The 16,751-nt window shown below is 30.7% G+C and overlaps 1 protein-coding gene across 2 annotated transcripts; it reads right to left on the bottom strand.

Annotated features, from left to right (window-relative positions):
- Positions 1 to 10,336: 10,336 nt before the first annotated feature.
- Positions 10,337 to 15,688, bottom strand: LOC132746048 (uncharacterized). Of its 2 annotated transcripts, none has more exons than XM_060735108.1 (2): positions 15,556 to 15,688; positions 10,337 to 12,444 (listed from the first exon to the last, which is right to left on the bottom strand). In XM_060735108.1, the coding sequence occupies exon 2, from the start codon at positions 11,075 to 11,077 to the stop codon at positions 10,379 to 10,381; it is 699 nt and encodes a 232-aa protein (XP_060591091.1). In that variant the 5' UTR covers positions 11,078 to 12,444; positions 15,556 to 15,688; the 3' UTR covers positions 10,337 to 10,378. Both variants share the same exon structure in this region, with proteins under 2 accessions (XP_060591091.1, XP_060591092.1).
- Between the last annotated feature and the right edge of the window lie 1,063 nt (positions 15,689 to 16,751).

Here is a 16,751-nt window from a genome sequence, read left to right as displayed (position 1 = left end):
GAGCAAACAATAAGCGTCTTCATTCTCATTTTGGTGTAATTTGCCTAGGGATTAAATAATGTGCTTTTAATGAGGACAGTCAGACAATTCACAACATAGGATAACTCAAGGTTTTATTTTTGGTTTATGTAACTTCTGTTACTTATGTGTCTTCTGTTTAAGCGATTGTGAAATTAAAAAAAAACATTGAAATGGTAAAAAGTGTATTGTAATTTTAGTATACTTCTTTTGTATTATAATTTTAGTCTACACCATTAATAAACTGAAGCTGAGTTGCCGATTTCATTCTTCAGTAAATGTCTTTGAAAAATGACCAAAAAATATGTATGAATCTATGAAAAAATGACCATATAATACTCGCGAATGGGCATAAATGCAATAATTGCATATAAGATGTAAACTTTTTCTTGAAAAATGACAATTTTCCTTGATGAAAATCTTAGCAAATTATTCTCAAGGTTAATTTTCTTGAAATATTTTGGCTGATCTGGAGCATGCAGCTTAAATTTAAAATCATCTAATTCGCTTAAAAACATATTTATAAAAAAAAACATGTCAAACAGTACCTTGTTTAGAATTGATCCTGTGCACTTCTTAAAATATTGACTACGGTTGGTGACACGGAAATATTCTGTACTTATTTCCAAACCATAAATTGCATAAATTATAATGCTTAAACTGAGAATGAACAAAAAAATCCAATTTTTCAGAAGGAAAGCCATACTCGTCATCATTGACCTACAGCAAATATGTGGAGTGACAATTTCTGGCAGATAATTAATATGTGATTGTTCATTCGCGTGAGAGGGTTGTCCCTTAAGTTTAATATATTTTGATGTTTTTTCTTTATAGGGACTCCAGTGACGTTCTTTGACATGACAGGACTGGAAATGTTTTTTTTTTAAGATAAATGCTCCATATGATGTAGGCCTAGACCAATACTTTGTATTTAAAATGTCAGATCATTCGATCACTCCATTTTATCAAACTGATAGGTTTTAAAAAAAATGACTGAAAAAATGAAAAGCGTTGCAACGATAACAATTCCAATTTGACTAATAGTAACACAATAATACCATTTTTAGTAAATTTGTGGGTATTTTTCGTGATAATCTCTTCTAAACATTTCTATTTTAAGTGCCCTTGTCGATCATTGTAAGGAATTTTTTTTTTAGGCTTTTGGGCCTCAGTGGAGCCCTTTTAAATAAATTGTTGGCGGGAAGGAACATCAATGTTGAGTTACTCGAATTGTCTGTTTAAAATTGCCATTAAACGTGCTTGATAGAACTTTCAACACGATAATCCAATCGCTAGGTCTCCAATATGGATTTGTCTGTGCAAAATAACCACCAAGCTTTATGTTTAATTTAGTAATTAATTGTTATGTACGTCTTCCGTCATCACAGTTTCAAATATTTGTCTTTGCAATGAAATGCAAAAGAAATTCGTAAGTTTGAAATTGTCTTCGTCTGTAAAATATCATAGATTTGTCTTAAATGCCACAATTTGATAACAGTCTAAACGAATAATCTGCTATGTAATTTGTTTACTATGAATATATTTAGTACGAGTAAATAAAACATAATGCTATTAAATTTTAGGCTTGTTAAGATCAATATCTTTTAATTGCATAAATATGTAAACCACAAATGTCCTCAAATATTTAAAAAAAGTCATTTTAACACTTGTTACTATATAAAGTAATATGGTTAACGGTAATGATATCGATTGAAAGATTGCAAGACATCTCATTGACAGCCCTCGTAATTAGACTACGCACCTATTTTCAAATAGTCCTAATGGATTTTAAAGTAAAAACTTCGACAAATCAAGATCAAACATTTTCCGATTTTCAAAATTAATATTTTAAGAACTACTTGACTTAAACTTCGTTAAGAACCATTTAAAATCAAATAAAAACTGATCGATGTTTCCTTTGGCTATCCGATTTCCGCCCTATCCCAAAACTTCCTGCCTTTGATGTGATGAACCTTTTGAAAATAATGTCCACGCCATGACAGACGACAGTTCACTGTTGACTGTGGCTAATTTTATCTTTAAAATTTCTCAGTACTTTAATAAGATTGTTTTGGGGTTTATCTGTTTAAATCGATTTAAACCTATTTTTTTTAAAACCAAAAAAATTTGGGTGGGTTTTTTAAAACCCTTAAACAAAAATTAAGAATGTTAAAGGAAAAGATTGATATTTTTTAGTTGCAATTTTTTGAAAAAGGTTTGTCATAAAACTTTTAAACCCCGGGGGTAAATTTGTTTCGTTAAATTGAAATATTTTTTTCCCAATTCCCCTTTAAAGTTACGGGGAAAGTAAGAAATTCCGGGAAATTTTGATCGTTCTTAAAAAACCATTCAAACATTTTTAAAAATCCTTTTTCTATCTTTTTCCCCAATTTTTTTAATTTCGGCCTTTTGCCCATTTTTCCGTGGGAGCGGTTTTTTTATTACCCGTTGTGAACCCTGGCGGTAAGAACTAAAGTTTCGGTACTGTGGTAACAGAAATCCCAAGCGCCTTGGTTTATATTCTCTTTCCAAGTACATTGTTCAACAATAAAAAGGCACGGGGCGAGATCTGGGCTTTAGGGGTGAACAAAAATTGGTTAATTGTTTCTGCCCTTGAGAAAACCCCCGTTGTAATCGTTCACCTTATCAGAAAATTGTTTTTAAGCTTGAGAATGTGCAGGCCTTTTTCACCAAAAACTTCTGCAACCGAAAACTTTTTACAGACGTTTTTCCCTTAACAAAGAGTCCATTGCCCAAAACCTACATCTATCAGAGGCAAATTTTGGTATACCAACTATCTTTACCACAAAGGGTGAAAAATGTGGGTTTTTTCCCAATTAATTGGGATATACGACGTGGAAAGAGGGGCTAAAACCGGGGATTTTTTCTCCCCTTCCCCCCCTTTTTTAAATAAAATGGGAATACAATAAATTATTTTTTTCCCCAAATTTCCCCTTTTTCCAAAAATATCTTTTTTTTAAAATTTTGGGGTTAAATTTTAGGGGTTTGGACAAGTGGGTAAAAAATTTGGCCCAATTTTTATTTAAAGGGGTTAAAAGAGGGTTTTTCCCAAAGCCAAAAGAATGGGAGGAATTAAAAAAAACCCTTAAAAATTTGATTGATATTTCCCTCCCTGACCCGTTGATCAACAAAAAAAAGGGTTTTACGGGGTTTGGGTTTTTTAAAGACCCCTTAGTGTTTTTTTTTTAAAAAAAACTAAACTTTGGGGCCCCCTGCATGCCCCCAGGAAAGGGAAAAAAGTATTTTAAAAAAATTTGGGAAAAATTATTAATTTTTGGGAAAGGGAAAAAAAAAAAACCCAATTTTAAAAAAATTTTAACAGAAACTGACATGTTTATGTGCATTTAATGACGATTTAAAATTATAAATCACAATTTTTTTAGGGCCGTTACTTTTCCATAGAAAGGGGTTACTTTTTGAATTTTTTCATTTTCTTTTTGGTAATTTATTGGTTTGCAATTTTTTTTTGGAAAGAGATATCTTTGTTCACTTTAACCCAATATTTTACTTTTTTAAAATACTTTTTAAATTTTCATAAAAATCTGAAAAATTTTGGGGGTTTTGGGATGCTTTAACATTTTTTTTTTTTCCAAATCGTGGAAGGTCACTTCAAAAAATTAGGGGTTTTAAAAAAAAAAGAACTTCACGACATAATTTTTTCGAAACGGTTTATTAAAGTACACCTTTTTTTTTATAAATGTCACTGAGAAAAAACCTTTTTTTAATTTAAAAATTTGAAAAAGAAAATTTTCCAGAAAAACATGACAGAAAGGCCCCAATTAAAAAAAAAAAACCATTTTACAATTTTTCAAAAAAATACCCGCTAGCGTGCAGTAATTTTGGAAAATTTTTGAAAAAAAAGGCTAAAATGAAATATCCTTGTTCCTTATAAAAAAAAACACCCCAAACAATTATCTTTCTGTTTACGTTTACAACAATTTTAAATTTGTTTAAAGTTTGTGGTGACTCTGTTAACAACTCATCTTGTGTCCCCCTCTTTAAGGAAATTGGGCAGCTTTCTTGGACGGGCGTTTTTACCCCTACCCCCAAAAATTTTCCAAAAAAAAGGGGTTTTTCTAAAAAGGGCAAAAAATTTTAATTTGTTTTCGAAAAAGACTTTAAAAATAAAATTTTAAATTTTTAAAAAGCCAAATTTTTTAAAGTTAATTTTTTCCCCGTTTTGGTTTTTTTTGATACTTTTTTTAAATTTATGTAAGGAATTTAAATTTTTTAAGATTTTTTTTTGATCGGCTTTTTGGGGAAACTACAAAAGCTTTCATGAAACTTTTTAAATATTTTCAGTGGCAAAAGGGTTTCCAATTGATCTTTTTTCAGAACCGTGGCCCCAGTGAATAAATTTCTAATATTTTTTCCTTTTTTACAAGGGAAAAAAACGGGAAAAATTTGGGTTTATGGATTGAAAAATTTTTATATAGTTTGAAGCAAAACGGGAAAAGTTTATCAGTGTTTTTTCCCCGGGGTTGGGAAATTAATGAATCGCTTATTTTTTGTGTACCGAAAGATCAAGGGAAAGGGTTGGGTTTTAAAAAATCTCATTTCATTGTTTAAATTTTTGTTGTATTTTATGAGCTTTATTTTTACATTTTTTTTATAAAAAAAAAGCGCAGCAAGGTATAAAACTTTTTACAAAAAAATTTGGGAAATTTTAATTTTTATTTTCAAATTGGAAGCTTTTGTTTAATTTGTTTGTTTCTTTTGGTTTTTTACTTAAATTAAATATGGGGAAAAAAATCAAAAAAGGAAGGGAATTTTCTTTTCCCAAAGAACGCAACTCCCCACACCAAAAAGGCAGCAAGACAAAGGAAAACAAACGACCCAAAAAACCAAATCAAAATCATTTTTAAAATTTTAACAAATTTTTTTTTAATTGGGTTTAAAAAAAAAATTTTTTACCTTTTTTTTTTCTTTTTAAAATCTTTAAACCCCCGTGGTTGAAATACTTTTTAACCCCTTTAAAATCCGAGGTTTTTTAAAAAGAATAGCCCAAAGATGTTCCAATTTGGGGGCATATTTAAATTTTTAAAAAACTGTTCCCTGGCAGAGGCTAAAACGACAAAAATTAGCAAAACAATATTTGGAAATTTTTACAAACCCAAATTTACAGTTTCCGAACTAAAAAGAAAGCCCATTCTTTAAGTAGTTGAGGGTAAAGAAAAACCCGTTGTGTAAACCTTTCGGGATAAATTTTTTTTTAAATGGGTTTTCCCCTTGGGGGTTTGGTTTTAGTTTAATTTTTAAAAACCCCTTTTGGGGTAAAAAATGTTTTTAAAAAAATATACTGGAAAACGAAAACTAGGCCCTCACCGCCTTTTTTTTCGTTGGTGAAATAAAATTTTAAAAAACGGGCATTTTAAATTTTTAACAAACTAGTTTTGTTTAGAAACAACCCAAAATTTTTCCTTTTTTTAAGGGAAAGAAAATATTTTTTTTTTATCGAATTTAAAAAAAGAAACAACTATTAACCTTTTAATGGACAAAGTTCCTAGATTAATTTTTTTGTTTCATGTCCCCCAAATTTCATTACTCTTTTTCTTTTATTTGTAATATTGTTTTTGTTATAGAAATCAAACCCGGGCATTCCCTTTTTCAAATCATCCCTTTTGGAAAAACTTTGGGGGGCCCAAACCCTTAAACCCAGCAAAAAAAAACGTAGGCAAGATTTTCCCAAAACTTTAAAAATCTCTAGTGGAATTTTGTCAAAATGTTTTTTGTGACATTTCTAACCCCTTTATTTCAAACCATTTAGATTAGTAGCCAGTCATCGCAGCAAAAATTTGTTATTACTTGCTCGTTTTTCAAAGAAATGTTTAAAAGAATTATACGACAAATATTTCCCCCCTTTTTAGCCATTGACTTTTACCCTAATTTTGGTTAATTTTTTTACAGGAAAATTTTCCCAAAAAAAGGGTACATTGGGGAAATTTTTTTAATTATTTGGCCAAAAAAACGGGAAAAACCCTTTTTTACATTTAAGGCCCCCTGTGACATTGACCCTTTAAAAAAATGACCCCTAAATCCCAATTTGAGGTCATCTACTAGGGAAAGACCCAAAAAACTAGGGGTTTAAAAATTTAAAAACCATTTTTGATGAATAAATTTTTCAAAAATAATCCCGCGGGAAAATTTTGGGCATTTTAAAGGGCCCCCATGACCCCTTGACCCTTTGACCTAGTGACCCCCAAAAAACCCAAAAGGGGTTTATTTTTACTTTTGTATTGACCAATTTACTAAAGTGAAAAAGTGAAGACTTTTTTTTTATAAATACTTTTTTTAAAATAATCAGGGAAAAACCCTTTTGACATTTTTTGGCCCTTTACCTTTACCCTTTTTACCCAATGACCCCCAAAAACCCCAAAAGGGGGATTTTAAGGGAATGGGCCAAAAAACATGTGAAAAAATGAAGACTTTTTTGAACAAAACCTTTTAAGGGTAATCAGCCAAACCAATTTTTTTACATTTAAGGCCCTGTGGGCCATGACCCCTTTTAACCCAGGGACCCCAAAAAATCATTTGGGTCATTTACTAGTTATGACCATTCACTGTGTGAAATATGAAGACTTTGTGATAAATATTTTTCAAGATAATCAGCGGAAACCATGTGGTCTACCGACAGACAGACCGACAGACCGACGGACCGACAGACAGACCGACAGACAGACCGACATTAGCAAAACAATATACCCCCTCTGCTTCGAAGGGGGGCATAAAAAGGTTGGCTGTCGCGATATGACAAGAAGTTGTTACATTCGGATTAGAGGAAGGTAGTCAAGTACTGGTGTAACTCTCCAGGAACGATGGTTAGGAAACTACCCGCCTATATGACTGAAATACTGTTGGAAAAAGGCGTAAAATGACACAAACAAACAAACAAACATTCGGATTAACATCCAGAAGGCACACATGATTACAAACAGTGTTAACAAATTTGTCAAGTATTTAACCTTTAAACATTTTTATTTCCAGAATATATACATTTACATACAATTATACATTTACAATACAAATAAAACATTTTTTTTTTTCATTTCATGAAAAGGATTATAGCGTATGGGCTGCATAAGGTGATAAAATATAGAAGGACTAAATTTTTTTGTGAAGAAAATGTTCAACGTGATCTTTTAACATCTGGTTTAGATATTACTGAAATAATTACAAAACCAAAATAACGCTTTAAATTTCTTTTACTCTGTTTTAAATGAAGTATTAGCAAAACATGCCCCAGTGAAAGAAAAACGCGATAAACGGGAGAACCAACCTGATTGGTTTACTGATGAAATTATAAAAACGATAAATTTGCGCAATAAGTGTCATAATAAAGGATATTTTGATCAGTACACAATTTTAAGAAACAAAGTTACTTCGTTGATTAGAAAGGTTAAGAAAAATTTCTTTAATAAAGCCATTGAAGAGAACAAGGACTCAATATATGTCTGGCAAAACTTGAAAGAAGCTTCTAACATCAATCAAACTAAACAGATAACACTTCCGTCTAAAACCTGACGGAGTAATTGAGAATGAATTAGAAATTATCAATGAACTAAAACATTTTATCAATTTTTCAAATATCATTACCAAAACTACCTTTTCTGTAAACAATTTTTCCACTTTAAAAGAAAATATGGATTCATTGCTAGGCTATCGCGTATTTAATAATCCTTATATAACGACTATGTAAGTAAAAAAGTTATTTCAAAATTAAACACAAATAAATGTACAGGCCTTGATGGTATTGGCCCCGCAATTTTTAAAAGTTCTGGGAATACTATAATTCCTTGCATAACATCTATCCTAAATAATAGTATTCACTTGGGTATTTTTCCTGATAAACTTAAGGAAGCTCGTGTCTTACCTATTTTTAAATCAGAAAGTAGAGACTTTCTGAAAATTATCGCCCAATTTCAATTCTAGCCACCATCTCAAAAATATTTGAACGACATATTGCGTCACATCTTCAGGCATGTTTTCAAAAAACAAAAATTATACATGACAGACAATCAGGGTTTCGAAAAAAAAACATTCTTGTAATACAGCATTACTTAGATTAATTGATGCGTTGATCAAAGATATTGATAATGGTAAAATGATAGGTGCTATTTTCCTTGATTTAAGAAAAGCGTTTGATCTTGTCGATCATGAAATTTTAATACACAAATTTAAATTATATCATTTTTCAGAAAAAGCTGTAACTTTTTTTCGTTCCTATTTATCAGACAGAAAACAGACAGTTCAAGTAGATAATTTAAAATCGGACATTTTACTGGTAAAATCAGGAGTTCCCCAAGGATCCATTCTTGGGCCCTAACTATTTTTGATTTATATAAATGATATATCTTTACTCCGTAATGATCTTAATATAGACTTGCATGCGGATGACTCTACACTTTACCAATCCGGTGACTGTTTACTGGAAATACAAGATAATTTATAAATGATTGGTGTATCCTTAATAATATGTCTTTGCACCCAATAAAAAAAAATGCATGATGATAGGTTCCTCAAAAAAGGTGAAAAATGTTATCCTCTCCTACTGAAAGTAAATGATACAACTCTTTAAAATGTTACCATTCATAAATTATTGGGCATTTATATAGATAATATATTAAACTGGCATTATCAAATAGACTCTGTTTGCAAAAAACTAAATAAAAAAAATTGCTCTCTTCAAACATATCACTTTTTACCTTACTGACGAAGTAACATAAGATATATTACAATGTGTACATCCTTCCTGTGCTTGACTATTGTTGTACGGTATGGGGAAAGGACACATACTCATAAATCAATAAAGTAAACTCATTTCAAAAAAGAGCTGCAAAAATTATACTTAATAGACCAATACGTTCACCAACATTAGATCTTTTTAATAAACTTAAATGGCTGAAATTCAATTTAAGAGTGAAATACCACACAGCAATTATGGTGTATAAATCTTTAAACAATCTGGCACCGTTATATATGAGTGGAAGTTTAGTTTTTCTCACAATAAATTACACAATTTACGCTCAATCGCGCGTAAAGATCTTGTTCTGAAAAGTATACCTCATACAAATTATTTAAAGGATTCTTTTTCTTTGATGTTTGGAATAAATTACTTATTACTATCAAACAATGTTCGACTTTACAATCCTTCAAAAACACCTGTAAAATTTATTTTCTAAGTCTACAGTTAGATACATGATAAAAATAGACCAATTTATATTTTAATTGTTGTAAATGCTGATATGATTCTTTATTCTCCATTTTTTTATAAATCACTACGAGTTTATCTACAATTACTATAATTAATATGAGTGTCAGTCGGATGGATAAATAAAAATATCTAACCTTTACATTCAAGAATAATATATATATATATGTTTTGTTTGTTTTTTGTTTATACAAAAAGATTTTAAATTTTGTATAAATCTACCTTTTTATTCTTCGTGATTGTTAAATCAGAAGGCCATACTGAAAATAAGTATACTTCTTACTGTGTAAACTTTGTATGTTACCTTCTATAAATAAAGGTTTTATTATTATTATTATTATTATTATTATTATTATTATTATTATTATTTTTATAATTATGCCCCAGGTTTTCACTTAGTTTATATAGACGTGTAGTGTAGAAATCAATGGTGTTTTCCCTTTCAGAGGCCAGATAAAAAATAAGTCGTTCAATTAATGCTGCAAAGTATCAACATTAAGCAAGTTATTTTCTTTTCTATAATACATTCAAAAAACAATACAACATTGTATATATTAAATACATCTAATTGAACCATTGAATGGAAGTTTTTCTACAGATTGTTTGAGTATGGGCCTTCTTACATACCTTACTACAAATTACAATAACCTCTCTGAAATCACACTAAAATTGACAATTGTATTCATACTTAGAACCTTCCTATAGTGTTCATAAAATTGTCCGTCATTCTAAAGGCAAATGGCATTACAGTATCAAAGAAAGTAATGATCAATTGGATTGTTTTACAAAATATGTTTAATGAACAATTCTAACATCTTGCTTTACTTAAATGTTTCCCAAACTAACACAAACTAACTATCAGTATACCATTTCCATCCATATATATTATTTCTGTGATTGTGTGAAACACTGGGGATGCTTCCTGACCACTTTGTTGCTATGATGGAGTTTCTGAATTAACAATTAAAAAATCCTGTCCCTAGTAGATCTTTACAAAAGTTACATATTAATATTTCTTTGTTTTCATTTAATCCTTTGACATGCCCATGAATATTTTCACATCTATTAATTTTTGTATATATAAGCTTTCAAATGTCTACGCAACAAATTACACGTGAGAGAAATTCTTTGCTAGTGCAATAAAAATATGCCATTTTGCTGCATTGTTTTTTGTCTTTGTTTCAGAGACATCAAGTAATAGTGTAATGCCTCAACCAGTCTAGACTCCTGTTCCATACACTGGCCGAGTAGGTTCAAAGCCGTCTCTCTATGACCAAAGTTTGCACTGACGTGAATAGTGATTGCAAGGCCAATGAGAGCCAATTGTTGATCTTGTCGTCTTTGTAAATTACCATATGTCTTGTACTGTAGAAAATAAATATAAGGGAGTAAATCAACCACGGCAAAGTCCATCCATTTTTTTTCATACATACTCCTAAATGGGATGTCATCTCGTGTTGATCTCCACATTTCATACTGTAACTCTCGTGGAACACAGTTCATTTCACTCCTTGCGAATCTGATGCAATATGATGTGATCTTGTTGAAACAATCTTCATTTTGTCTACTGTATTTTCTCATAAATTCCAATAATGGATATTGATGTCCATGCGGCCAGCAGGCGCATAATGGTTCAACAACGTCAGTGTCATACCGTTCTTCTGTATACCGCAGAATGTCCTCTGCTCTATTCATATCATTTGTTGAATAGAACACTGATTCTAGCTTTAGTCTGCCAGATGTGACATCTGAGTTTAATCCTAAATCGAACAAACGCATTGTTTTGAATGGCACTGAACTATTTTGTCCAATGTTTGATGACACAAGCATCGATCCAAGCGACGAACAAAGAAATGGTACGAGATATTTACTTGACACCAGTTCAATTTCGCTTCGGCTTCTACTTAAACTACATTTTAAATCTAAAACAGCATTTTTGCATGCTATTATGTCTTTATTAAAGTTCAAGATACATAGCAATTTATAGCTAATATCATACGATATGTATCGGTAAAGCAGAGTCGAGCATATATGAAATATATCCAGTGGAGTTGACAATTAATAAGCTAATTGGGGAATATTATTCAATTTAACTTGAAGTCTATGACCTATGTCATCAATATGTATTTTGAATAAATGTTTATTATCCTTCAAAAAACACATTATATTCTTTAAAATATCCTGTTTTGTTTCCATTGTAAATTTTCCTGCCATCAAGTTGTTTTCAGGAATAATCAAATGTGGACACCTTTCGTTTTAGACACAATCATATAAATTATTAAGACATAATTCTAAACATTCAAACAGATTTTCACGATTCCAAAGATGTTGTTCGTTATGCATTATGCATCGTAGTAATACGGTCTTACACATATAACTTGATAATTCATTTGTTTTGCTAGCATTAAGAAAAGTTTTCAATATTACTTTCAATAAAACATAACACTGTAATTGTGTTAAATTTAAATTGAACATGAAACATTTTTCTGCGAAAGATGTAGAAATTCTCCATCCTAGATTTGAATGGACAGCTATCTTGCTGGAAGCACCAATAACAAAACACCCATTGCTAGTAGCAAATCTTGTCATTTCATTTGATAGCCACTTCTTTGTTTCTCGTTGTTCTAGAAAGTGATATGCAGATTTTGGCCATGATAAACAAGGAAAAGCAAAAGAGATCCGTATCACTGTAACCCTCTCGACCAGCTAAAGCTTCTGATGGCCCGTGTCGCTCAGAATTTTCACGAATTATTCTACTCCTTACTGTATTCTTCAATAATATCCTACCATTCTTATCACGGAAGAAATCATCATTTGGAATGGTTGTCACAGGGTAAGGAAAATCATATCTTAGCCGTTGTAGAAAACAATTCCCTGGCGTTACATTCTCGTCTTGTATCATGAGATAATTTTTCTTATTGTTTCTCGATTCTGACAACTCCTGAAGAACATTATCCACATGACATACAATAATCGTGTCAACATCTGAACGAAGACCTAGTGTAGTTGTTCCTTCAGATTTACTACCAAAGTAATATACTGTACAATGGTTACCATTTGAAACGTTTTCGATACTCTCTATAAGGATGAACGCTCTTCTTATTTTTATCACCATCTCCTCATTTACTCCAATATCCTCAAAAACCTGGGATAACTCCATTGACAGTCTCTTACTGTATTCAGGCGTGTGGAACATTCTAGAGTAATACATAAGACAAATTTGTATTATACTGTGTTACATTCAATTCATGTTATATTGTTGCTCATACCATCTTTAATCTAGACAATGATTTTTATATAGGTAATTATGCAACTAATTGTTTTACAGCATAAAGTTGGCTTATACATAAAGGGTGTATATATCAAATCTGTTTTATAATAATTGCTATATTTCAGTTAATATCATCTAAAAGACATCAGATCTCAGAAATTATTTTGTTAAGGTAGAAATGGCAAACATGTGTTCTAGATTGTTATAATTATGTATGTAAAACACAAAAAGATGTTTATTTATTTTAATAAACAGTTCTAGTCACACTTATAAGAGTTATGTTTAAGCATAAACCATGGTGACACCAAACTTAAAAAGAAACTTGTTTATCTGAACAAGCCGGTCATTTATTTTATTTTCGAACATCATAAAACACATTCATCAGTTTTGTTTTTACTTTTTTTATCTTCGTTAACATTCCCATTAGACATCATAACAAATACAACGGCATGAATTTATAAAGAAAAGGAATATAAATTTCATTTAAAGACTATTTAACATACATGTCAAAATGACAAAAAAAGGATTGGAATCATGATAATTTATAACAGTTGGATTAAACGTAAAATATGATAAACAAGATCAACACGGAAAAGCGGCGTTCACGCAACACCCACACGACTCAGCAAAAAAGCACCAGTGACAAGAAGCCCTGGAGAACCACAAACAGGACAGGACACCAGACAGAGTGCGAACAGTAGTATCTCTTTAATAATACTCAAAATAAATTAAAGTAACCGAGAAGCAAATAATTGATTAATTAATAGGCCCACGAAGTAAAGGGGCACAGAGAAAGGGGACTCGAGATTCGGGAAGGGAGAGGGAAAATTGAAAAAAGAAATAAAATAAAACAAGGGGCAGAAGAGAATATACTTACCGTAGACAAGAAAAAAACAAGGGACACCAACAAACATGTCATATAACAGTATAAAATTGGAAATATATTTTTGAATTGTTTTATTTTTTAACTAAAATTGTTGATATAAATGTATCAGTAATATATAACAAGTGCTAAATTTGCCTGTATTTTGTGCCAAAGATCTATAGCCGAAGTTATCACGTTTCAAATTCAACATTTTAAGGTCACGAACTTATTCAGTATTAAAAACTGATAACATACATCATATTAATTGGTTACCGTTCCTTGACAGATGTAAATACCACACGGCGGTGCTTATTTTTAAAACTTTAAATAACATGGCACCGACTTATATGACAGAACTGATGACTTTATCCGACAACAAAATATATAACTTAAGATCTAGGTCACGAAAAGATATTGTATTATGGACAAGACCTAAAACAAATTATATCAAAGACACATTTTCTTATTATGGCAAGAACATTTGGAACAATATACCTTTATATATTCGTAATGTTAATAACCTTAAATGTTTTAAAGAAAAATACAAAGCATATCTTGATGTTCATATGAGTGAATGAATGAGTGAATGAATGAATGAATAAATATATACAAACGAACGAATGATGCAATATACGTATATGTTTAAACAAATTGTTGAGTGTCTGTCGAAAGTATATGAGTTGAGTTATTCTAAAAATTACATATTATACACTCGTTTTTCTACCTATGCATATCCTGTTGTTGTTGTTGTTGTTGTTGTTTTCTATTTCAGAAGGCCACATTGGAAATAAGATATATATGATTGTTATTGTATGTTCTTAATGTGTAACTTTCTTTAAATAAAGATATTATTATTATTATTATTATTATTATTATTATTATTATTATACGTCATTTAAATAAAAAATGTAATTTTTTCAATTACATACAACTCATCAAATAATTTGAATAATATAAATGATTTGATAAATATTTGTGTAACAGGTTTATTAAATTCTTCTTTTTCTTACAATTGATACAAGATTCATGTAATAATGATAAATTTGGATTATTGTTAATAAGGAAAACACGTTTATATAAAAGTCATAACCTCTGTCTCCAGTAGCTAAGACAAAGTGAGTACACAAATTACAAGACGTTTGGTAAATGTGTAAAATACTTTTATTCTATGACTTATGACTGATGGCGATATATGTTTCTGAGATCACAGTTGTATTAGTGAGGTTAAACTATTAAGCTCGACATGATGCAAACATAATTATGTTAAGGTGGAAATTGAATATGAAAGCACTTTTAAACTAGCTAAACATACTTTTAGTTACAATGATTTTGACAGTAAATCTTACGGCAATTTATATCGTCTTCTTTATGTATTGTGAAGGTGCCATTTAATAGAATATAATTAAATTATAATACTTCGACAGTATTTTATGTGTCCAAAAGTAAATATTTGCTATTTGCGCCACGGCATCATGACGCTTATACGATATAAATGATATACAAGTGTTGTGTTTTTTCAGGTAGAGCGTATTAAGGTGCTTATACCTTGATGTTAAAAGTCTATGGATAACATGGATTGTCTTGAGTAATGGCAATGATGGATATTTCGTATGTAGAGGCCATGCCTTGATCCCTTGATTTTTTAATGTTTAATTTTACTTTATTTATCTCTAATGAGGTGGGGGTTAAGGTTGTGGTCATCTGTTACATCACACCCGAGTGCATACAAATATAAAAATAAGGGTTTGGGTAAAAGCGATCTCATTTTATTTTCAATTTCAAATGTGCCTGTAATGATGTACGAAGTGACAGGTCTTCTCCATCAGTAAAACTTGAAAGTCACCATCGCCATATTTCCTTTGAGTGTCTGTCGAAAGTATATGAGTTGAGTTATTCTAAAAATTACATATTATACACTCGTTTTTCTACCTATGCATATCCTGTTGTTGTTGTTGTTGTTGTTTTCTATTTCAGAAGGCCACATTGGAAATAAGATATATATGATTGTTATTGTATGTTCTTAATGTGTAACTTTCTTTAAATAAAGATATTATTATTATTATTATTATTATTATTATTATACGTGTTAGGCAAAGTAAAAAAGGAATTAAAAATGTACGTAAGTATGTTATCATATTAATTTTGAAGACATAGTATAGGCTGCACACTTACTTCAATTACTTTCGATTTAGCCGTTCGCCAAAATATTAACTGCAATAGGTTATTCCATATGTACACGAGTTTCAACTTAAAATTTAAAAAAGATGATTTAAAATTTGAATAAAATGGTGCATGATATTATAGCAACCGTATTAATATCCACAACACTATCTCGCCTACATGATATTATAACGCTAGTGATAAATTACCAAATAAAATGTTATATCGATTGTTTACACCCGGTAAACTTTACACACGCCGCCAAAATCACTGATTTGATAACTGTACATTAAAACAGACATCAGTTTTATCTTTACTTCAGTTTAAAATTTGATTAAAGATATAACGAAAAACAAACAAGAGGACCGACAAGGCCTTGGATCGGTCACCTGAGAGTAGGTCAAACGGTCAAAGTGGAATACCTTGTCACCTCAAAAGCACAATTAGAACAACAAGGGACAGTTTAATCTGAATAATTATTGTACACTGTCGCCAAGAAAATGTTTGTGTAATTTTTTTTTCAAAATTGAACCAATGGCTGAGATGTTGTTTAGATCTTATTTTCTAATTTGAGCTCTGGCAGCCAAGTTATCAAACAGTTAATCCTGTCATCGTGGGAGTGAGCTAATAAAAAGATGACGGAAAAAGAGAAGGAAAACAAACATTTGACCTAGCTGGAGATTGAACTGTCGACCTCGATCCCCTGGGGTAGAGCCAATTTTAACCATAGGGGTTTTATTTCAATAAGCATGGTAGACATACACTAGAACATATTTCATGCCAAATATCTTAGCTCTACATCTTTTTTGATTTCCACAAGGAGATTTTTGAAGTTTTTACTATTTACATAAAGGCAAATCAATGACACCTGGGCAGGACCAATTTTGACCCTAGGGCTTTTACTTAAACAAATTAGACAAACATACACTAGAAGATGTTTTATGACAAATATCTAAGCTCTGGTTCTGTTGGATTCTCACAAGAAGATTTAATGTTTTTACTATATACATGTATATATCAGGAAAATCAATGACCCCTGGGGTTAAGCCAATTTTGATCCTAGGGTTTTAATTTGAAAAAACTAGGTAGACATCCTTCAGAAGATGTTTCATGCCAAATATCTAAGCTGCAGCTCTTTTGGATTTTCACAAAATTTTTTTATAGTTATTTGTTTATACATATGAGGAAAATCAATGACTCCTGGGGCC

This window comes from Ruditapes philippinarum, unplaced genomic scaffold, assembly GCF_026571515.1.
Source record: "Ruditapes philippinarum isolate M1 unplaced genomic scaffold, ASM2657151v2 ctg18354_1_1_1_1, whole genome shotgun sequence".
Lineage (NCBI taxonomy): Eukaryota > Metazoa > Mollusca > Bivalvia > Venerida > Veneridae > Ruditapes > Ruditapes philippinarum.
Note: the sequence above shows the minus strand (reverse complement) of the source record. Positions and strands in the feature narration are given on the sequence as shown.